Genomic DNA, 23,715 nt, shown 5'->3' on the forward strand with positions numbered 1-23,715 from the left:
CTTAAGCCTCCAGCACGTCTTCTAAACCATTATCTCTTATTATAGAATAGATACACATCTTCTAAGACACATATGGAACCGTTTAAGGGAAGGAAAAGGTCAAAGTTGGCTGTATAAATCCACCTCCTGCTTGGACAGCTCATGCTTGAAGATACTTGTCTTTTAATTACACTTTCCTTCATCCTTAAGCATAATTCACGACTCCAATCCTTGAGGCTACTTATATATCTCTTAGATAAGACATTTAACCTCCAGTGTATCCACAAGTGACGCCAAGTGAAAGAAAGATAGAAAAATAAGAAGCTGGGATTACAGTTTGTAAAGGTTAGTTTAAGTCACGATTTTGAAGTTTTTCTTTAGTCCTTTTGGGTGTTTTATAATACATTAAAACTATAAACTTAATTGAGGTTAAGTAGAAGGGTTTTTTATGATTTTATGATGGCAAAAGAGAGAGGTAATCAAGTACAAGAACCTAAAAGAAACCAACAGGAATAGAGATGTGTTGATTGATGAATTTGGATGGTTTAAACTTTGATTTGGGATAATACTTAAGATATAACTTGTATCTATGTAAATGAGTGTTGTTATATGGGAGTTAGAAGAATAGAAATGGTCTTCTAATAGCCTGGAATCTGATTGGTGACATGCTAATAAAATGGAAACCGAAAACTGTCACAATGAAAATTGCATGATTTTGGTGTTGTGGAAATGGACTATTTTGATGCTGAGAACACTTTACTTGTCACGATTTTGGAGCATTATTACCTTCAAATACATGTTATAGAAATATGGTAAAAATTTTGGAGTCATTGGATATAGATAAGGGGGTGAAAAAAGATTGGAAAAGTAGTTGGACAGTGATGAAACCTGAAAAACAAATCCTGTCAATTTTCTTGTTAAATGTGGTTTCAACCTTTACATGTCCATTAATGATCTCTTGGCCCTAGAAAATTGATTCTAAGAAGTATTAGTTAATGACAACAATTAGATGACGTTGACATTCAATATTGGACTCGAGAAATAGCGAGACTTATGGGATTAGTTTGTAATGCAATCGGTAACTTGAAATAATGATTTTGTCTAAATTGTTTTGGCGTGAATGGATGTATTTTGGGATTGTGTGTGTTAAGGTTATTAAATGGACGATTGTCTTTAATATTAGATGGTAATACAGATGATTTTTTTACATTGAGCAAAAAGGAAATTGATACACACCCCGTAGGAACTTGCACACACAAAGGCGAAAGGTAAGTAAAAATTCATTTCCAACTACGACGCAAGAACCTAGTATTTGTGATATGATAATGTTGGAATATTTACATAATTTTGATAAGAGGCTTATAGCACATCATATGATGGTTATGATCGTTGAGTATGAAGTTGCGGAACCTATTGACATCAATTTTCATTAGATATGTCATTCATAAGCATTTTCATATGCATGCACGACATGTGACATGGTTAAAAATCATGCGTGCGAAACATGATTTCATAGTAAGTTTTCTTTATAAATGTTTTACTGACCACTACTAGGGCGCCGAGGTATATGAGGCATGCTTATGTGATATATTTGACATAGTGGGTGATACTTTCTGGGTGATTGTAAAGGTAGATAGGGGACGGGCCTTTGGTGATCACGGAAGGGTGGACCACTCGACTGTGCCCTTGTGATATTATGATAATTGGCGATGTTGGATGGGAGACTTCTTGGATGATCATAGGGGTTGTTAGGGGATGAGCCTCTAGTGGTCATGAAAGGATGGTCCACTCACTGGTGTCGAATTCATATTGGCCATTTGATTATTGATATTGATATTATGCAGAGCTCTATCCAGTACATAGTAGGTGGGTCAAGAGCCCAATGAAATGATTTCGAATCGACTTTGATACATATTGGAATATGATGCTTCTTTATCGTGATGTTTAAAGTAAATGGCCATATCGTTATTATTTATATTCATGACATGCATGATTTTTGCTTACTAAGTATTGATTTATGTAGTTCTTGCATTGCAAGTTAATCTGGAACTACATAGAGAGCATGGCTAGCTATTGAGCTCTTACGGGATTCCAGAGTTCTATATACATGGATGACGACCTGTAGGGTTATGTTGTGGGCTGCCATTTTGAGCTTATGGCCTATTTTGTTGTATGTTGGGGATCATGTATTGTATATCTTTTGACTTGACATGTAGACTTGTTTATAATATCAGAATATATATGTTTGATTATAGCGACATGATTTTGGTTTAGAGACATAGCTTATATCGTTTTATCAGGTGAAAAAAAAAGTGAGAAATTCTATGTCTACGTCGAGTCATCAATTTTATTCTCACACAGGTTAATGGATAGTTATGTATATGAATGGGGGTGTGACAGAGAGTGGTATCAGAGCGAGGTTATAATTTTGTAGACTGTCCATGTAGATGATCTCGGAGTATGAAAGAGCACAGCTAAGCCAGAATGTTTTATTTTGTTGCATTATTTTTTACATACTTTATGAATGATATTGACCAATCTTTACTTGCAACCATGGTGAGAACCAGGGATGCTAATAATAGTAGAGCTAGAACTCCAGGGCAAGAGTCGTCCGATCAAGATGACAGTCGAGACGTTGTTATTGATAGACTTACGAAATTAGTTGAGCGTCAATCTCAACAAATTTAGCAATTAATACAACAAAGAGAAAGGAGATAACAACAAAGGGCCGAATTTTTACAACCACAACCAAGGGTTAAACATATTGAGACCGTTGGAGAAAGATTTAGAAAACTAAACCCTCCAATATTTGAGGATGCATTAAATCTAATAGTAGCAAAGGATTGGTTGAGAACTTTGGAGAATATGTTTAGGTATTCGAGAGTTTCAGAAGTAGAAAAAAGTGGTTCGCGCATCCTTTCTGCTACGAGGTAGTGCTGGACATTGGTGGGATACAATGAGTAGCATTGAATATGTTAGTGCCATGACTTGGGAGAGATTTAAAGAGTTATTCCGTAATAAATATTTTACAGTTCCAGTTCGAACCATGAAGATGAATGAATTTATATAGCTAAGACAATGATGGATGATAGTGGGAGAGTATATTCGTAAGTTTGAACAACTATCCAGGTTTGCTACCCACATGATTAATACTGATACACTAAAGGTAGAAAGATTTCTTGAAGGGCTAAGACCAGAACTATATAGATACGTAAGTATGGCAGGAATCCAAGATGTTTCATATTCTCAAATTGCGGAGAGAGCATTAGTTGCAGAACAAGCCAAACAAAGAATTAGTCGTGCTCAAGAGGTTCGACTACAGATTAGGCAAGATCAAGGATAACGTTAGCCTAGAAATGATAAGAAAAGAGCTAAGGACAGAGTTAAAAGCCTAAATTTCAACCGAGACAAGGACAACAACATTGGGATCAAGCCAAACGTCCAAGGATAGATCAAGGAAAGATCTCAACAGCACAACCATCTTGCCTCAGATGTGATGGACAACATACTGGAGCATGCCCTACAGAAACTAGGACATGTTATGTTTGTGGAAAGGTGAGACATCTTGCTAGAGCATGCCCAGGTAATCCAAATCCTACGGAGCAGAAAAAGGTACCAGCCAAGGTGTTTACCATCACAAGATCAGATGCCGAGGCAAATCCATCAGTTGTAACAGGTAAATTCTCTATTTTTGATATCCCAGCACTTGTATTATTTGATTCAGAAGCTACGCATTCATTTGTGTCCAATGAGTATGTGAGGAGGTTGGGTAGGACACTTGATATGCAAGAGGTTAGTTATAATGTAACTATTCCATCTAGAGATGTACAACAAACCAAACTAATTGTGAGAGCATGTGTGATCCTTATAGAAAATCGAGAGCTTTGTGCAGATTTAATTGTATTAGATGTGGAAGATTATGATATAATTTTCGGTATGGATTGGCTGTCAAAATATCAAGCTACTATAGATTGTAAGAGGAAGTTAGTGGCCTTTCTACCTTTGGAGAATAAGCCATTTACATTCATTGAGATCGAAAAAGGTTTTAGAGTTCCAACCATATCGGTATCGAAAGCACAAAGGTTACTAGATAGTGGGTGTGTAGGGTATTTGATGAGTGTTATGGCTATTGAAGCACAACACAATCTGAATCTTAGTAATGTGCCCGTGGCACAAGATTTTCAAAAGGTATTTCCTGATGATTTATCTGGGGTACAACCAGATCATGAGATAGAGTTTGCAATTGATTTAATTCCAGGAACATCTCCAATTTCCAAGGCTCCATATAGAATGGCCCCAACTGAATTGAAAGAGTTGAAGTTACAATTACAAGATTTGTTAGATAAAGGTTTTATTAGACTTAGCTTTTCACCATAGAGTGCACCAGTATTATTTGTTCGTAAAAAGGATGGTACAATGAGATTGTGCATCAATTATCGAAGTTGAATAAGGTGACAATTAAAAAATAAATACCCATTGTATAGGATTGATGATTTGTTTGATCAACTTCAGGGTGCCTCTGTATTTTCGAAGGTTGATTTTCCATCTGGATACCATCAACTTAGAATAATGGAAGATTACATTTCTAAGACAGCATTTAGTACGAGATATGGTCATTATGAGTTTTTGGTAATGCCATTTGGGGTTAATAAATGCCCCAGAAGCTTTCATGGATCTGATGAATAGGGTATTTGGAGATTTTCTCGATAAGTTCGTAATTGTATTTATTGATGATATCCTTATTTATTCTCGTACTAAAGAAGAACATGCTAAACACTTGAGAATAATTCTGCAAGTCTTAAAGGACGAGCACTTATATGCTAAGTTTAAGAAATGTAAATTTTGGTTAGATAGAGTTGTATTTTTGAGACATTTAGTATCAGGTGAGGGCATATCAGTGGATCCGAATAAAGTAGAGGCTATTAATAATCGGCTACGACCTGTAAACCCTTCAGAGGTCAGAAGTTTTAAGGGTTTACTGGATATTATCGTAGATTTGTGGAAGGATTTTCAAAAATAGCTTCTTCTTTAACGAAATTAACAAGGAAGTGTACTAAGTTTGAATGGACAGATGCTTGTGAGCAAAGTTTTCAGGAATTGAAGAAAAGACTGACTTCAACCCCTATCCTTTCAATCACATCTGGTACTGGAAATTTTGTGGTTTATAGTGATGTTTCAAAGAATGGTTTGGGATGTGTATTGATGCAAGACGGTAAGATCATTGCATATGCCTCTAGACAACTTAAAGAATACGGAAAGAATTATCCTACATATGACTTGGAACTCACCACAGTTGTATTTGCACTTAAGATATGGAGGCATTATTTGTATGGAGAACGGTGTGAGATTGACACTGATCACACAAGTTTGAAATATCTATTTATACAAAAGGAATTGAACATGAGACAAAGAAGATGGCTAGAATTGGTAAAAAATTATGATTGTGTTATAAGCTATCATCAAGGACAGTCTAATGTTGTAGTTGATGCATTAAGTAAGAAGTCAACATCCAGTGTTGCGAGAATGATTGTAACTCAAAAATCAGAATTGATAGATTTACAGAAAATGGGTATTCAAGTTGTGTCGCAAGGATTTGTAGAGGCTAAATTTGCAGGATTGACACTTCAGCTAACTTTATTGAATAGAATTCAGCAAGGGCAACAGGAAGATGATTATTGTTCCTAGATAAAGAATGATATACATGATGGAAAGGCTTTAGATTTTCATATATCAGCAGATGGTATCTTGCGATTTAGATCATGATTATATGTACCTAACGTAGAAAATATCCGATGGGACATTTTATCTGAAGCTCACACGACACCATATTCTGTTCATCCAAGAGCTACTAAAATGTATAGAGATTTGAAGTTGCATTATTGGTGGCTAAACATGAAAGGTGAGATAGCCGAATAGGTAGGACAATGTTTAACCTGTCAACAGATAAAAGCAGAACATCAAAGACTAGCAGGAGCCTTACAACTATTACCTATCCCAGAATGGAAATGAGAAAGAATCACAATGGACTTTGTGGTGAAATTACCAAAAATAACTAAGGGATATGATAGTATATAGGTTATTGTGGATAGGTTAACAAAATCAGCCCATTTCATTCCAGTTTGTTCCAGTTATTCCATAGACTGATATGCTTAGCTTTATGTACAAGAAATAGTCAGGCTTCATGGAGTTCCACTATCTATTATCTCAAACAGGGATTCTAAGTTTTTTATCCCTCTTCTGGAGAAGTTTATATAAGGCTTTGGGAAGGTAGTTATCTTTTAGCATAGCTTATCATCCTTAGAGTGATGGACAATCAGAAAGAACAATACAAATATTAGAAGATATGCTGAGGGCTTGTGTATTAGACTTCCAAGGCCAGTGGAGTAAATTTTTACCTTTGGTGGAATTCGCATACAACAACAATTTTCAGGCTACAATTGGAATGGCTCCTTATGAAGCATTATATTGTAGAAAATGTAGATGTCCAGTTTATTGAGATGATGTTGGAGAAAGAAATTTGCTAGGACCAGAGATGGTTCGTGAAATGGCTGAAGTTGTGATACAAGTACGTCAGTGAATGCAAACTGCTCAAGACCGACAGAAAAGTTATGCAGATCAAAGAAGAAGAATACTAGAATTCACAGTAGGAGACCAAGTATTTTTGAAGGTAGCGCCGATGAAAGGGGTTATGCAATTTGGAAAGAAAGGAAAATTAAGCCCAAGATACATTGGTCCATTTTCTATTATCGAGAGAATTGAAAATGTTGCCTACAAGCTTGATCTTCCTTCATCAATGTCTCAAGTGCACAATGTATTTCATGTCTCCATGCTAAGAAAGCATATTGAAAATCCTTCTCACATATTGAGGAATAAACCGGTAGAGATAAAACCAGATTTGATTTATGAAGAAAAATCGATAGAGATCCTTCAACGAGAGATAAAGCAACTGAGAAGCAAGAAAATTTCATCGGTTAAGGTATTGTGGCGGAATCAGTCAACCGAAGAGGCTACTTGGGAAAGAGAAGATGAAATGCGGGTTAAATATTCTGAACTTTTTGGTAAACAAATTTCGAGGATTAAATTTTTATGAGGAGAGGAGGATGTAATACCCCGAGCTTTACGTTATACATATGGGCAATATGATTCATGCATTTTCATGCTAATTACATTGTCATTTGCATCAATTTCCTAATTGCTTTCTCTTAAAATGGTGCCTCGACCAAGGTGGTGAATTTTATATTGAGCTATGATAGAAAACTAGGTTAACTAAATGTTGGAAATTGGTTTGGTAAGCAATGAAAAATCAAGAAGGTCGGAAATTAGTATCGACAAAGGTTCAAGCTTTCATTCGGTTGATCGAGGTCATGGGATACGAGACATAAAGGAACATGATCATGATGCGATAATATATGTCTCATATAATGTTATAAATATTGAGGTGCGAATTGTGAAAATTAATCGACGGTGGGGCATCAATCGGGTAAGTAATTAAATGAACGGTTGGAGAATTAGTTCTATAATATATTGTGGGATCTTAAGGAAAGTAAATTGGATTGTCAACACATTAAAATAAGTCCAGGATACTTGATTTGCACCTACAAAGATAGATATAAAATCAAATTTTTACTACAAGTGACCATCTCATGCTTGAATACTTCGTGCTAGGGGTGTTTGTCATTTTAACAATCAATTCCTTCAACCTTAAGGCATCAATCTCGTGTCTACTCCCTAAGCACTTAATATGGGATGGATATAAATCTTAAAAGTCAGAAATGCATCCAAATATAACGGTTGAAAGTCAAGTATGGTTGCAATGAAGACACATCGTGCTTGGACACCTCATGCTTGGGATAGTTATCATATTAATGCCCAATTCCTTTAGACTTAAGGCATCAATTTCGTGTCATGCTCCTTAAGTACTTAATATAGGATGTATACATATCTTATAATTTATAAATAGACCTAAATATAATAGGAGAAAAGTCAAGTGTTGCTGCAAGGAAGGCACCTCCTACTTAACTTGTAAGTTGTGAGGACTTGTCAATCTAACATTTAATTCGTTCAACCTTAAGCCTCCGGCACGTCTTCCAAACCATTATCACTTATTAAAGAATAGATACTTATCTTCTACGACACATATGGAACCGTTTAAGGGAAGGAAAAGGTCAAAGTTGGCTGCATAAATCCACCTCCTGCTTGGACAGCTCATGCTTGAGGATACTTGTCTTTTAATTACACTTTCCTTCATCTTTAAGCACCATTCATGACTCCAATCCTTGAGGCTACTTATATATCTCTTAGATAAGACATTTTAACCTCCAGTGTATCCCCAAGTGACCCCAAGTGAAAGAGAGATAGAAAAATAAGAAGCTGGAATTGCAGTTTGTAAAGGTTAGTTTAAGTCACAGTTTTGAAGTTTTTCTTTAGTCCTTTTGGGTGTTTTATAATATGTTAAAACTCTAAACTTAATTGAGGTTAATTATAATGGTTTTAGATGATTTTATGATGTCAAAAGAGATGGGTAATCAAGTACAAGGACCTGAAAGAAACCAACAGGAATAGAGATGCGTTGATTGATGAATTTGGATGGTTTAAACTTTGATTTTGGATAATACTTAAGATATAACTTGTAGCTATGTAAATGAATGTTGTTATATGGGAGTTAGAAGGATATAAATGGTCTTCTAATAGCCTGGAATCTGATTGGTGACATGCTAATAAAATGGAAACCAAAAACTATCACAATGAAAACTGCATGATTTTGGTGTTGTGGAAATGGACTATTTTGATGCTGAGAACACTTTACTTGTCATGATTTTAGAGCATTATTACCTTCAAATACATGTTATAGAAATGTGGTAAAAATTTGGGAGTCATTGGAGATAAGGGGGTGAAAAAAGATTGGAAAAGTAGTTGGACGGTGATGAAACCTGAAAATAGATTCTGTCAATTTTCTTGTTAAATGTGATTTTAACCTTTACATGTCCATTAATGATCTCTTGGGCCTAGAAAATAGATTCTAAGAAGTACTAGTTAATGAAAACAATTAGATGACGTTGACGTTCAAAATTGGACTCGAGAAATAGCAAGACTTATGGGACTAGTTTGTAATGCTATCTGTAACTTGAAATAATGATTTCGTCTAAATTATTTTGGTGTGAATGGACGTATTTTGGGATTGTGTGTGTTAAGATTATTAAATGGACGATTGTCTTTAATATTAGATGGTAATACAAGTAATTTTTCGACGTTGAGCAAAAAAGGAAATTGATATACACCCCGTAGGAACTTGCACACACAAAGGCGAAAGGTAAGTAAAAATTAATTTTCAACTACGATGCAAGAACCTAGTATTTGTGATATGGTAATGTTGGAATATTTACATAACTTTGATAAGAGGCTTATAGCACATCATATGATGGTTATGATCGTTGAGTATGAAGTTACGGAACCTATTGACATCGATTTTCATTAAATACATCATTCATAAGTATTTTCATATGCATGCACGATATGGGACATGGTTAAAAATCATGCATGCGAAACATGATTTCAAATTGAGTTTTCTTTATAAATATTTTATTGACCACTACTAGGGTGTCGATGCATTTGAGGTATATTTATGTGATATGTTTGGCATAGTGGGTGATACTTCCTGGGTGATTGCAAAAGTAGACAGGGGATGGACCTTTGGTAATCACGGGAGGGTGGACCACTCGACTGTGTCCTTGTGATATTATGATTATTGCGCTGCTGGGTGGGAGACCTCTTGGGTAATCATAGGGGTAGTTAGGGGATGGGCCTCTAGTGGTCACGAGAGGATGGTCCACTCATCGGTGTCGAATTCATATTAGCCATTTGATTATTGAAATTGATATTATGCAGAGCTCTATCCGGTGCATAGTTGGTGGGTCAAAGGCCCAATGAAATGATTTCAAGTGTATTTTGATACATATTGGAATATGATGCTTCTTTATCGTGACGTTTAAAGTAAATGACATAATGGCATATATCATTATTATTTATGTTCATGACATGCATGATTTTTGCTTACTAAGTATTGACTTATGTAGTTTTTGCATTGTAGGTTAGCCTGGAACTACATAGAGAGCACGGCTAACTGTGGAGCTCTTTCGGGATTCCAGAGTTCTATGTACATGGATGACAACCTATATGGTTCTGTTGTGGGATGCCATTTTGAGCTTATGGTGTCATTTTATCAGGTGAAAAAAAAGTGAGAAATTCTATGTCTAGGTTGAGTCATCAATTTTATTCCCGCACAGGTTAATGGATAGTTATGTATATGAATGGGGGTGTGACATTGATCATTGCCTGTGACCACTATCTCATCAACATATACTAAGGCAAAAATTACATTGTTTTGATTCATGTAAAAGAATAATGAACTATTTACCTTTGACTTTAGAAAGTTCCAATCAAGAAGAGTTTCCTTCAGTTTTTCATATCAAGCCCTAGGTGCTTGTTTAAGTCCATAAAGAGCCCTCTTCAGTTTGCAGACAAAGGTGGGGTTTGCTTTGTCAATAAAACCCTCTGGCTGCCTCATATAAACTTCCTCAGTTAGTTTTCCATTTAGGAAGGCACTGTTGATGTCAATTTGTCTGATGCTCCAGCTCTTTGTGCTTTAATATCCTTCCATCAGCATCTCGTTTGAGTCTGAAAACCCACTTGTTTCCTATTACCTTTTGACTGATCACATGTGGTACTAGTTCCCAAGTTTCATTTCTCAATAGTACATTGTACTCATCTTTCATTGCTTCTCTCCAATCTTTGTTTATCAAGGCTTCAACTACATTGTTAGGTTCCAGTTCACTTTGTTTTTTGTTATACTGCTGGGATTGAGTTGAGTACATCTTTAGTTTAAAAATACCGACTTTGCCTCTGATGATCATAGGATGTTCTATAACTTGATTCACCTAATCTGTCATACTGGAGTTTTGCTCATTACCTAATCCAGTTTGTTCTAACTGAAGATTTACAGTTTCTTCTTTTCCTTCCATTTGTGTACCTTCAACATCAATCTCTATGTTTTCATTCTCATTCTCCTCAGAGATCATTACGTTTTCAAGTATTTCAGGTTGATCAAACTCAGAAGATGTTGCTGTTGGAGTTGCATCAGTAGGAACTTCATCAGTTTAGCAGGTTGGACTGTTGTTTAGAGGTGTATGAAAGGGAAGATAATGAATGATGGTTTTAGACTTTTGTAACTCAGTTTTTTTATTGAGGAAGCCAGACTGGAAGGGGAATTCATTTTCATTGAAAACTACATGTCTGGAAGTATATATTCTTCCTGTTGGACTGAGACTTTTGAAGCCTTTGGGAGAGTTACTAAACCCAAGAAACACACACTTTGTGGAGTGAAAGCTAAACTTGTGATTTTGATATGGCCCAAGACAAGGAAAGCAAGCACAGCCAAAAACTTTCAGTGACTTATATTTAATTTGTTCTTTGTTCAGAATTTGATAAGGTGCTTTCATGTTGAGGACTGGTGTAGGCAACCTGTTGATAATATAAGTGGCCGTGTGAAAAGATTTCCACCAATAATGTAAGGGCATACTTGCTTGAGCAAGAAGGGTTAAACCAGTTTCTATTAGGTGCTTGTTTTTTCTCTCGGCTCTACCATTTTAGGCTGACGTGTAAGGACAAGAGAGATACATATCAATACCAGATTTTAGAGCAAACTCACTGAAGGCTTTGAACTTACCTCCTCAGTCAGATTGGAGAGTTTTAATCTTTCTATCAAATTTGTTTTCAACGAGAGTTTTGAATTGAATGAACAAATTTAGTGCCTCGGATTTAATTTTCATGGGGTAGATCCATGTATACCTACTATAGTCATCAATGAGGATAATATAGTACTTCAAACTGAATGTGGAGCTGATAGGTGAAGGGCCCCATACGTCTCTGTGAATTAAATCAAGCGGGGCTAGTGCATGTGAAGCAGATAGTTTGAATGCCAAGGAGTGTGATTTACCAAGTTGGCAAGCATCACAGAACTGAAGAATTTCATTAGCCTTGAACTTCTCATTACAAGTTTTGAACACTTGTGACATCACAGAGGTTGTGGGATGTCCAAGTCTCATATGCCATTGTTTTAATCTAGACTCATATTCAGTGGTATTTTTAGATACTTTGGTTTTGACAACAAATGTTGCGGGGTTCAATTTATTTGGATAGGCTGATTCCTGATGGAACATTCTTTTGGTTTGGTCTGGATGCTCAACTTGAATAACCTATCCTTAAGCTTTCCTTCCAGAAACACCTTCTTCGTTTGCTTTTCCTTAATAACACAGAAATCAGAGTGAAACTCCATAAATACATCATTGTCAGATGTTAATTTAGATATACTTATAAAAATTTTCTTGATTGATGTACCAATAAAACATTGTTAAGGGCCAGTGATCTGTCATTGAGTGTATTCAATTGATTTTTACCGGTATGAGAGATAGTGAGTTTATTACCGTTACCTACAGCAAGGGTTTCCTTACCACCATACTCATGTGCCTTAGCTAGGTTCTTCTTCTCAGCAGTGACATGATGACTGGCTCCTAAGTCAGCAAAACAAGCAGGATCTGAGAGTGTGCTTGACGAAGCTATAAGAGCTACTGGTTTTGAGGTATTATTTTGATAGTTCCGCTCAGGCCTTGTCCCGATATATCTTTCATCATACCGATTGAAACATCTTTCTGCAGAATTATTACTCAGGCCACAGATTTGACATGGTCCTTTGTTCTCAATTTGTCTACTGGTTCTGCCTCTGCTTCTTCCTCATCTATTGTGGTAGCTTCTTCCTCCATAGTTGGATTGCCTCTAGCATTTGATCTGTGCCCAAAATGTACTGTGGTGTGACTCAAGTTAATAGAAGCTAGGCCAGTTTTTAAAGCATTAAGATGCTCAATTCGAATCTCAAAAGTCATTAGCACAGGCTGCAACTCAGTCCAAGAGATAAACTCTCTGATATTGATTTGAACCACTATAGGTGTGTGTTCTTCATCTAGTCCAGCCAGCACTTATGTAATAAGATCATTGTGAGGGATGCTTTTTCCAGCAATTTCAAGGTTATCTACTAATTATTTGATTGTATTCAGGTACTGATCAATGCTCATTGAGCCCTTTCTTGTCCTTTGAAGTTCACTAATGAGAAAAGTAACTCTAGACTTGTTCATTACTCCAAAACTTTCCTGGACAGCATTCCAAAGGTTGTAAGATTTTGTAGCTCCCATTACTCTCATGGCAATCTCAACAGTCATTGATGAATAAAGCCAACCCATCAGTAGTTGATCAGTAGACATCCATTTTTCATACTCATTATTCGGTGTCATTTCGACGGTGATACCAACAGTTCCTGTAGTTTGAGTAGCCAAAAATTTTGGTGGACAGGATTTCGTTCCTACAATGAATCCCTCAAGATTGTGCCCCTTGATGATTGGCATCACCATGTTCTTCCATAGTAGAAAGTTGTTCCTTTCAAGCTTTACTGGTGGAACTTGAGTGAGATTTATTCCAAAGGAAGGCAACTGATTTCCTCCCATCATTGAAGGCATCAGTGTGCTTGAGGTTGATTGGGCTGAATGTGTATTGTCACTGGATCCGGTGTCAGCCATTCAGGCTTTGATACCAAGTAGAAATTGAATATATTGTTGAATTACACACTAATATAGCAGTAGTAAGAATAATAGGTATAATTGTATTTTCCCTCATTGAATAAATTACAACCCATAATTTATAATTTGACGCAAGTTTTTGATCAAATTTATATTATTTCATACGTAAGTGAACTTAATTTATCTCATTGTAGTCACAACAGTCCTATAACCTAATATCACATTATTAAATTCGGTCTGAGTATTGATCTAACTAAATTGTTGATTGAACTGACCAAACTTGTCCCGATTTATCAATTCCATTGCTCTTTAAAAAAAATGTTAGATTACACGTACCATGACATATATCATCGATTGAAATCTTTAATTTTAAAGCTTTTATATTATTATTTTTTTCTTTTATGTCCGATGGACTTTAACAGCATTATTATCAAGTGGTCAATCCAGCTACAATTTGAAGATGACTTAGTAGTAGCCCACGTGGCAGCTTTCAAACTCACAATGGACATGGGCAGTCTCTTTGATCTCGTGACTGATTCTTGTTTGGCTTTCCAATCGTAATCATTCACTTCTTGGCCTTATTTATGATATTTATTTTTTAAAAAGGGAATAGTACTTTGAAAATTCATTGAGGCCTTAGGAAAAAAATATTATTTGATTGAACAAATAAAATAAAATCGTTCTTCAATCCATTACAATTAAATTAAATTCCGGGCCACATAGGCCCCCCTATAATTAGGGGGTTTGTCGCCCGAGATAAGAGGCATTAGCCATTACTTATTTCTTGTTCATAATGGTCTTGGTTGCAAAAGAAATTCACCAAACATGAAAATTTAATTAATATTGAAATAACTAAAAGAATCACATGGCCATGTATGAAACTTGCCTTATTTAAGATGTATTGCCACCATCAAAGACGTGTAAGAAGCTCTTCGAGGGGATTGGACATTGGAGTTGGAGGTTGAAGCTCCAACACACTACTTAGGATTACTAATTTTGCAGTGAAACATTGTATAAAAGAGAAATAGGTTAAATTTTATCTATTGTAATGTCAGAGCATTTTCAAATGATTCTTCAAATAGAAGATAAGATATTCTCAAATAGACTTTTCATTTTAATTATCAAAATAAAGAAACCCACTCTCTAATTTTACATTATCATAATTGTATTTAATAATTTCCAAATTTTTAATGCTTCATTTCTTGAATTATTGAAATCATATTTGAATTTATTGTCCATTGACATCTAAATCTTAATATATTATTGAAATGAGGAAAAACAATAAAAGAACTTTTTATTGTTTTATTTTTTATAAAATAAATAACTTAAATGCGAGTTTAAAGAAACGTGGTTTACAGAAGAAGAGAGTTTAAAAGCGCAATGGCCTTCCAGTCTGCCAAAAAGCGTGTCGAAGTTGGCAAAAAAGAGAGAAATGGCCCATGCAGGTCTCGAACCTGCGACCTTCGCGTTATTAGCACGACGCTCTAACCAACTGAGCTAATAGGCCATTTGCTCTTTGAATATATTTTACTTTTAATATTCGAATTTTGTTGAAAATTTTCATTATCAAATCCGCTTAAGTTCCATGTGTTTTTAAGAGCATGTTTGATGTAGACTTTTTCAAGAAATAAGGAATCCAAATATTGAAGGCTTGTATGGCATGACACTTTTGAGATCCAAAAATTGTTTTTGAGCTCGTTTGATTAATTTTATAAAAAATTTCAAATATTTCATCGGAAACGCTTCTATACAAGAAGCAAAATCAAAAACAAAAATTCTATCAAAACGATCGTCACAATCATATTATGTATATATGCAATGCTTAAAATTATTTTTCCATCTTGTTATGGGACCCAAATGGAGGTTGATATTATGCTGGAAGTGATGAAAAAGGTTGGATGATGTAAATAAATGGTCTTTCGGAATTTAGCCCTTCTCCAAAAACTATTTTTTCTAAAACTATTTTTTAACCATACATTCTCGTTATAAAATTTTACGCATAAATTTAAAACTCTTTACTTTTAAATTACGTATTCTTAAAAAAAAAAAAAATCACTATTTTAAAACTCATTTTTCCCAAAGGCAATAACACAGAGGCTTACTATCACTTGAGTGCGTTAAATGCAGCCATAAATTATCTATTGTTTTGTTAATAGCCGATAACTTAGTTACAATTATGCATTATTCTATTCATGGTGCCTGAGTGACTCACCTGTTACTCTCGGAACGATCAAATCGGTATTTTGAAAGGATAAAGAAGGCGAAAATATACGATGTGAATGTAAAAAAGTTTGAAAAACACGATCTATATTGGATTGACGGAATATACCAATATTAGCACAATTGAATAAAGATAATGATGAAATTGTAGTCTTATTAAATGTGACTTATAATGTAGCATAATAATATTATTTAAATTAAAATGATTTTAATATTAATGATAATCAACCAAATAAAAGATTTCCAAAATCTTCTAAACTATATAATTAGAGCTGGTGATTCACCTTTATCCAGTCTCAAACGTTTCAATCGAATAACGTAGTTTTGACAATTAAGTTGGGTCCCTTCACATAAAATTAGATATGAACACGAAATAAATTATTCAAAAAATTATTTAAATTTGGATTAAAAATTCAATGGCCCATTAGATGTCATTAAAATCTGCAGTCACGCGTGATTGCTCGGGCTCTTTTATTAATCGGAATATGAAAAAAATTAATTAACCAAGTCTTCTCTAACGACTTTCCTCTTATTTAATTATACTTTTATATTGAAAAATGTTTACTCATTAGCATAATTGCGTGATGAAATGATGTTATCGAATGTTGAAAGCACCTTAACATTTCACTCAAAAGAAAAATGGCTTGAAGATTCCTTTGGCATGGCTTTTACGAAGTAAAAAAGAGTTTTTGATATCTAAAAGTTGTTTTTTAACCCTTTCAGTTAATTTTGTAAAAGTGTTTCTTATATGATTTAATATAACTTTCTTTAAAAGTTCTTCCAGAAGAGAGAGCTATTTTAAAAATTAATTTTCAAACACTAATTAAGATAGTTTTTCCAGGAAGCTCTTCTTAGATAAGTATATTTCAATAGAAAAATGATTTTACAATACTTAAACTTTACAATAAAAGTTAAGTTCTTTGAATTAAAGTTTTTAATTTTGATTTTTGACTAGCACGAAATTATTTATTAAATTGAGTTGGAAGAAATTTAGCTTTGATTGGTAGAGATTCCTTAAAATTCATTTTTTTTCGAACTTATTTTTAATTACAATTTTTTAATAAAATAATTTTGCAGTTTGCACATTGACTCGTGAAATTTTTTTCTATCTTTTTATCATACATTCTCTAAAAAAAAAAAAATTTTTCGCATAAAGTGTTCTTAAAAAACTTGCATCAAACATGATCATAATATTATTTTTTCCATTTTGGATAGAATTTTGAGGATCATCTTCTTGAATGAAATCCATATTGACAAAGTTGTACATGCTTTGTTCTTTGGGTCAACTGGAATTTGATTTAATGGTTGAGATCGATTATTGAGATAAGGAAAGTAGTGCTTACGGGACGCGTTCCAAGTCGGCCCATGTTCCCCTAACTTATTGTCGCTTCTACATATGTAGTGTGTTAAATACATATTTAACTTTCCCTCAGATGTCTTTTATTATTAACACTCGACCGAAATTTTAATGAATGAATTTTGTGAATTTGAATAAATTTTCATAAAATTCATAAGAATCTCGATAAAAATAATAAAAATTCAAAACAGTTTGTTATGTGTACTTTTAAGCTTGAAAATTATCTAAATCTTTTGAAATCCCTTTATTAATGAAATCCTTGTAATTCACAAGTTATTGAAAATACTTAGATATTAAAAAATCCCGTTGAAATCTATTAATTAAAATTTAAATTAGGAACACCATGAATTTAAAAGGGTTTTAAAAATTAATTAAAAAGGATAAGTCGTGCAATAAACAATCCTTGTTACTAAAGCCGTCTAGACTCGAAAATAAAAACTTGGCATTTTCAATTTTTATCATTACAAGTGGGTTATCTTGTTAATTCATCAAATTCTGAACTTGACCAATTTTCCTTAAATAAATTGTAACGTGTGTGTGGTTGTTGCAATTTGGATCCAACGTTATTAGGTGTGTTGCTCGTTCACATGCCAATGCGATTATTAAATTCAGTATATAGTTGTTACAACACGGACCTACGATTTCTCGATTTATTTATTCCCTTAAAACAGCAGGGCGGGCCGGAATGGATGGGTTTCAGACTTTCAGTCTTTTATTTATTTTTCTCTATTTTTCAGGTATACAAAGTAGTCTGTTTGCTTTTCATTAAATATTAATAATTTTTGCAACTTGATATTATTTATACGGTTTTGTTAATAGTACATCGGGATGTACCTAATGATACACACCCCATTCAGATGGACGAGGGATCCATTTGAATAAAATATCTTTTCTTTTACATGAGTTCCACACCCATATGAGTGGGGTGTAAACCATTCGGTACACCTCATTATGTAACACTAGACAAATTCTTATTTATATTGATAAAAAAATGGGGTGCATATGCTTTTATCGAATCCATCATTTTCTTTTGGTACTAGACTTGCGTCAATTCTCATACATGGTCTTACAATTTTACGAAGACATGTATTTTTGATAAAATCATCCAAGCGTGAATCACTCTAATACTTGTTTGAGAGATTTTAAAATGTTATTCAGTTTTCAACAAAATTTTATAAAATTCACAATTTTTATTAATTTTTCAACCACACGTTTAATCTACTATATCAAAACCTATACACACTTTTGTCGAAAATTTTGTTGAACAATCCCTTAAAATTATATTTGATAAAATAAATAACGTAAAAGCAATTTTAATTTATTTTTAAGCATAACAAGGTTTGTACTGAACACGTTATAGTACAATCACGGATGACAGATAATTTTTAATCATTGTCCACGTGAAAATGCAATCCATAAAAATTTCTTACATACAGACAATGTAAGTAATTGTCTATATAAAAATCATATTGTTCTTGGAATTCTGCATTGAGAATTCAACTAATCAAAATGTCTTCACAAATCTCCTCGTCTGCTGCCGTGAACCACCCATCTTCTGACTCCCCGCCACCGTCAGATATTCGAGAAATCCCCGGTGGCTATGGCGTCCCATTTTTTGGGCCGATAATAGATCGTTTAGACTACTACTATGGCAAAGGTGAAGTTGAATTCTTCAGGGCCCGAATGAAAAAATATAACTCCACTGTTTTCAGGTGCAATATGCCACCAGGCCCGTTCCTGGCCCAAAATCCGCAAGTCATATGCCTTCTCGACGCAATTAGCTTTCAAATTCTCTTCGACAATTCCAAGGTCGAGAAGAAAAATGTTCTTGACGGAACTTACATGCCCTCAACCGCCTTCACCGGCGGCTACCGGACTCTTGCTTATTTGGATCCTTCCGAGCCCAATCATGAAGTTTTAAAAGGTTTTTTCTTATCTCAACTTGCTAAATTACACGGCAAATTCATTCCGGGCTTTCGCCAATCCATTTCCGGGATGTTTACAAGCCTTGAAGAAGAATTGTCTAATAAAGGAAAAGCAAATTTCAATGCATTGAATGATATCATGTCATTTGAGTTCGTTTTCCGTTTATTTTGCGATAAGAATCCATCTGAAACTCCTCTCGGCCCGACTGGAGGCCCCAAACTAGTTGACAAATGGCTGTTCTTCCAGCTTCATCCATTGATCAGTCTTGGATTGAAATTTGTCCCACATTTCTTAGAAGATTTAGCTTTACATACATTTCCACTCCCTTTCGGGCTCATAAAATCAGATTACGGAAAACTTTACAACAGTTTTTACAATTCTGCCGGCCCCATTTTGGATGAAGCTGAGAAAATTGGCATGAAAAGAGATGAAGCTTGCCACAACTTAGTTTTCCTAGCAGCTTTCAACGCATACGGGGGAATGAAAGCCCTTTTTCCAGCTCTAATCAAATGGGTGGCCACCGCTGGAGAAGATTTGCACCGCCGTCTCGCGGCTGAGATCAGGGCGGTTGTTAAAGAAGAAGGTGGTGTCTCCGCCGCAGCACTGGAGAAAATGAGCCTAACAAAATCAGTTGTTTATGAAGCATTGAGAATTGAACCACCTGTCCCTTATCAATACGGAAAAGCCAAACAGGATATTATAACCAAGAATCATGATTCAAATTTCTTGATCAAGAAAGGTGAGATGATCTTCGGATATCAACCAATAGCAACCAAGGACTCTAGGGTTTTCGACCAGCCCGAGGAATTTGTAGCCGACAGGTTCATGTCTGAAGGAGAGAAATTGATCGAATATGTTTATTGGTCCAATGGGAGAGAAACTGATGATCCAACGGTGGATAATAAGCAATGCGCTGGTAAAGATTTGGTTGTGTTACTGTCTAGGCTTATGCTTGTGGAGTTCTTTCTCAAGTATGATACATTTACTGCGGAGATTGGAAAGTTATTGTTGGGTTCGTTAGTCACGTTTAAGTCATTAAAAAAGGCTACTTGATTGCTTGAATATCGTGGGTGGGTTCGAGATAGAATTGTTAAAGTATTATTCTTATTGTTCTAGTCGACTTTTAGGGTTAACTTGAAATTGTACTTATTATTGTTGGAAAAAAAAATGTATTTGTACCTTGAATTATATATTTATTTTGAGTTTGGCATTGTTCTATATATATCAAGTCTTAAATAATGTCATTTAGCATTTTATCATTGAACAATTTAAAATACAATTAATTTTTTTATCCAATCATTTCGCTGCACATCACTTTTTGACATACTTGTTGGATATTTTATTCTGGACAAATAGCGTAATTCTTTGAGTTGAACCTTTCGAGAAAGGTTAATATGTAAAGGTTGGACAAGACATGAAATCATCTTGGTTGACAACGGGCAAAATAGTGTACCATGTAAGTGTTAAAAGTTAATAATGAAAATTTCGATCAACATTTAACACACGGAGAAAGAATAATGCCATTTAGCTCCTTTTCAATCATTTTTTCAAAATTCTTTCTTTTTTAAATTTATTTTTAATCACACTTTCTCATAATAAAATAAATTTACACGTAAATTCAATTTTTTTTCTTTTTTAATTTTTAACCATACATTCTTAAAAAAATCATTATTTCAATATTCATTAACCCAAAATGAGACTCAAATAGGGCTTAGTTTTATTGGTTCAATGTTAATTAGTATATGTGGCAGTGGGTAATGATGGATTCAAGGAACTAGATTAGGCTAATTAAGTGTTATTTTAATAACAAATATTCAGATTTAAGTCGTACTAACCCAAAGTTAATACTGGGAATCTCAATCAATTGTGAGAGATGTTACATGTACAATGATGGTTGACAAAATTTGTTGACAATCATAATTTGAAATCATCATATTCATTCATTTCAAAAAAATTTAAAAATTATTTTTTAAAATCAACGATCCAAACTTTACCACAACAAAAGCTTATAAATCAAATATTATACAAGTAGACTAATTCCCAAATTTTATAAGAAAATATTGACTACTATCGTTATTCAGTTGTACCGGTGCTTATGTGACAGTAGGTATAGCAGGATTATATTAGTTTAATACTGATCACTAGAGTAAATTTATTTGTATTTGTGACATTTTTAAATAAAATATTAATTTCTTTTTCAATAACTCATTTGTATTAATTTGAACTTGCATTTTGTTTGTGGATCAACTCGATATTAAAAATTAAGTAGTTAAGTTGTTATGCACGAAAATATTTGATTTATAATTCAATCTAAATTTTATTTTCACAATCAATAAATAAATACGAACTCTTTATTTTCATAAAATGATCTAAATTTTGTTAAAGTTTATCAAAGTCATTGAGTGTGCATTTTGGAATGTACTGGATTGGATCATATGAAATTAACTTATGGAATTGATCACATTAATTTAATTTCACTTAGCAGTTATACGTAGTACCTTACTTCTGAATGGGTAGTAGATTTTGGTTACTAACTTGAAGTTCTTTGAAATATTAATGAGTGAGATCAAATTGTTGATCAATATTTCGTCGCATTATGAATTAAAGTGAAATAATTAGGAAACATGTATTCATGATATGCTATCCGTAATCTATTTATTAGGCATGACCACGACCTCAATAGATTTTCTAATCAACAATTAAATTTGTGTTTAGTAATTCAACATCGACTATTAAATTAATATTGTGATATCATAACATGAGACTGTCAATAGAAAATGAGATTGAGAATTTAACTTCCATTTTGAAAAATGGAATTTTGATCATTTTATCTTGTTTGAATATTTAACGTTAGCAACGGGGTAACATGCAATAACAATAAGTCAGAAAACATAATTATTATTTTTAATTTTTTATAGTTTCAGTAATTTCAGTTATACTGAAATAGAACACGATTTTTAAATTATCTCGATTGATCAAGAGTTAATAAGTCAATATTAATTTATTGGAGCTTAATTTTATTGGGTCAGTTTGATCCTTTCTAAGGCTTCAAAATAAGAATTGGAATATATTCCAAGAGCTATAATTTATTATTAAATGTAGAATGATTAATCAGAATGTGTCACGTACGTGCCATTAATATATTGAAGATTTTGATACGTATTAGAATAAGAATAGTACTTTTAGTTAGTATTGTTATCCAAACAAAAAGAAAGATTTCTTTTGTATTGGGAATTTATCCGAAGTCAATTCCATTTATTTACATGACATTTACATTGAGGTTTAATTAACAATACAGAATTAATCAATTATTGTGTTCACTTACATATATATTTTTTCTACAATTTTAAGTTCTTGAATAACACTGAAAAATATTAAAATGTTTGAAGGTGAAACAAGAATATCAAACAATAAGGAGACATAAGGTTGGCATCAAGAAAATCAAAAGATAGAAGGAATTTTATTTATTTTTTAATGCACGCTACAAGTGTAATTTATAAGCACCCGTATATTCTTGTCGGTACACAATTTTATAATTTTTTTTTTCAATAATTGGTATCAGAGCCTTGGTTTTTATATCAGTTTAGTGTATCCGTGTTATTAGCATTGAGAGGATTAACACGATTCACTACTTCAATAGGGGTGTAAGCCTACCAAATGACGGAACCTATTAAAAGCAAACAAAGCAAAAGATGTCTATTATCCACCTCAATTAAACAATTTGATTTATGTATGTGTTAGTAAAGGACTGTGTGAGGATTATGTGAGATGAATGATTTTTTGTTGAACAATTTTATGACCTTATAATTTTGTAGTTATCATAAATTGTTAGATTGAGTCATGTAACAAAGAGGTGAATTACGACTCCATGTTTTTTCCTTTGATTTCAATTTTTGCAATAGACTTGGGTTTTGTATTTCTGTTGGGTTGCTGTTGCAATTTTGATACAGAGGACATGTTTTACAATTTTGAGTAGGAGGACCTTATTTGCAATTTTTGAACTGAGAACTTGAATTGCAATTTGGACTCTAGGACTTAAGTTGCAAATTCTATTCAAGGACTGAACTTCACCTTCTCTATAATTACAAGGAACCTGCACTGCAAATTCGCTAGAGAATAAAAGGGAAGGTAAGCAGCGAGTCGGCAGCAGCGATTTCACTATTCCAGGCTTCCAGCCGTACTTTTTGACTTTTTCACTCACAAGTGGCCCGAACTTTCTCCTAACGATCTAAAAATCAATTCTCAAAATCAATACCGAACAGGCCCTTAATGATAAAATAGTGAACATAGTCAAAACAATATCCTAATAAAACAAAATAATGAACATTTCATCTTCATTAAAATTTACAAACCAATCATTCATACGAAATATAACAAAATGCTTAAAAAATTATGTCGTGTGTAGTGTCCATATAAACTCCACTCGATCACCATTCAACTTCTTTCTTTTGCCAATTCTCCATTAAAGCAAAATGGTAAAAACTAGTTATAAACTTACCAACTTATGAATATTTTTAAAAATGTTATAATGTCATTTATCATAGCATTACACTCATAATTATCAATTTTTTTATTATTCATTTGAGATCTTATGTCCCTCAATATAATTAA

The 23,715-nt window shown here is 33.7% G+C and overlaps 2 protein-coding genes and 1 non-coding gene across 3 annotated transcripts; 2 read left to right on the forward strand and 1 right to left on the reverse strand.

Annotated features, from left to right (window-relative positions):
- The first annotated feature begins 2,499 nt into the window (after positions 1-2,499).
- On the forward strand, positions 2,500-5,664 carry LOC111379330. The gene is made up of 7 exons (XM_023002689.1): positions 2,500-2,647; positions 2,759-2,909; positions 3,109-3,306; positions 3,471-4,316; positions 4,464-4,608; positions 4,691-4,936; positions 5,074-5,664. The coding sequence occupies exons 1-7, from the start codon at positions 2,500-2,502 to the stop codon at positions 5,662-5,664; spliced, it is 2,325 nt and encodes a 774-aa protein (XP_022858457.1).
- A 9,370-nt stretch (positions 5,665-15,034) lies between these two features.
- Positions 15,035-15,108, reverse strand: TRNAI-AAU. The gene has a single exon. It is a non-coding gene; the product is annotated as a tRNA-Ile (tRNA).
- Positions 15,109-18,584: 3,476 nt separating this feature from the next.
- On the forward strand, positions 18,585-20,326 carry LOC111388324 (allene oxide synthase 3-like). Its single transcript, XM_023013009.1, has one exon. The coding sequence runs from the start codon at positions 18,688-18,690 to the stop codon at positions 20,155-20,157; it is 1,470 nt and encodes a 489-aa protein (XP_022868777.1). The 5' UTR covers positions 18,585-18,687; the 3' UTR covers positions 20,158-20,326.
- Positions 20,327-23,715: the final 3,389 nt, after the last annotated feature.

The sequence above is a fragment of the Olea europaea genome, chromosome 3, assembly GCF_002742605.1.
Source record: "Olea europaea var. sylvestris chromosome 3, O_europaea_v1, whole genome shotgun sequence".
NCBI classification, from domain to species: Eukaryota; Viridiplantae; Streptophyta; class Magnoliopsida; order Lamiales; family Oleaceae; genus Olea; species Olea europaea.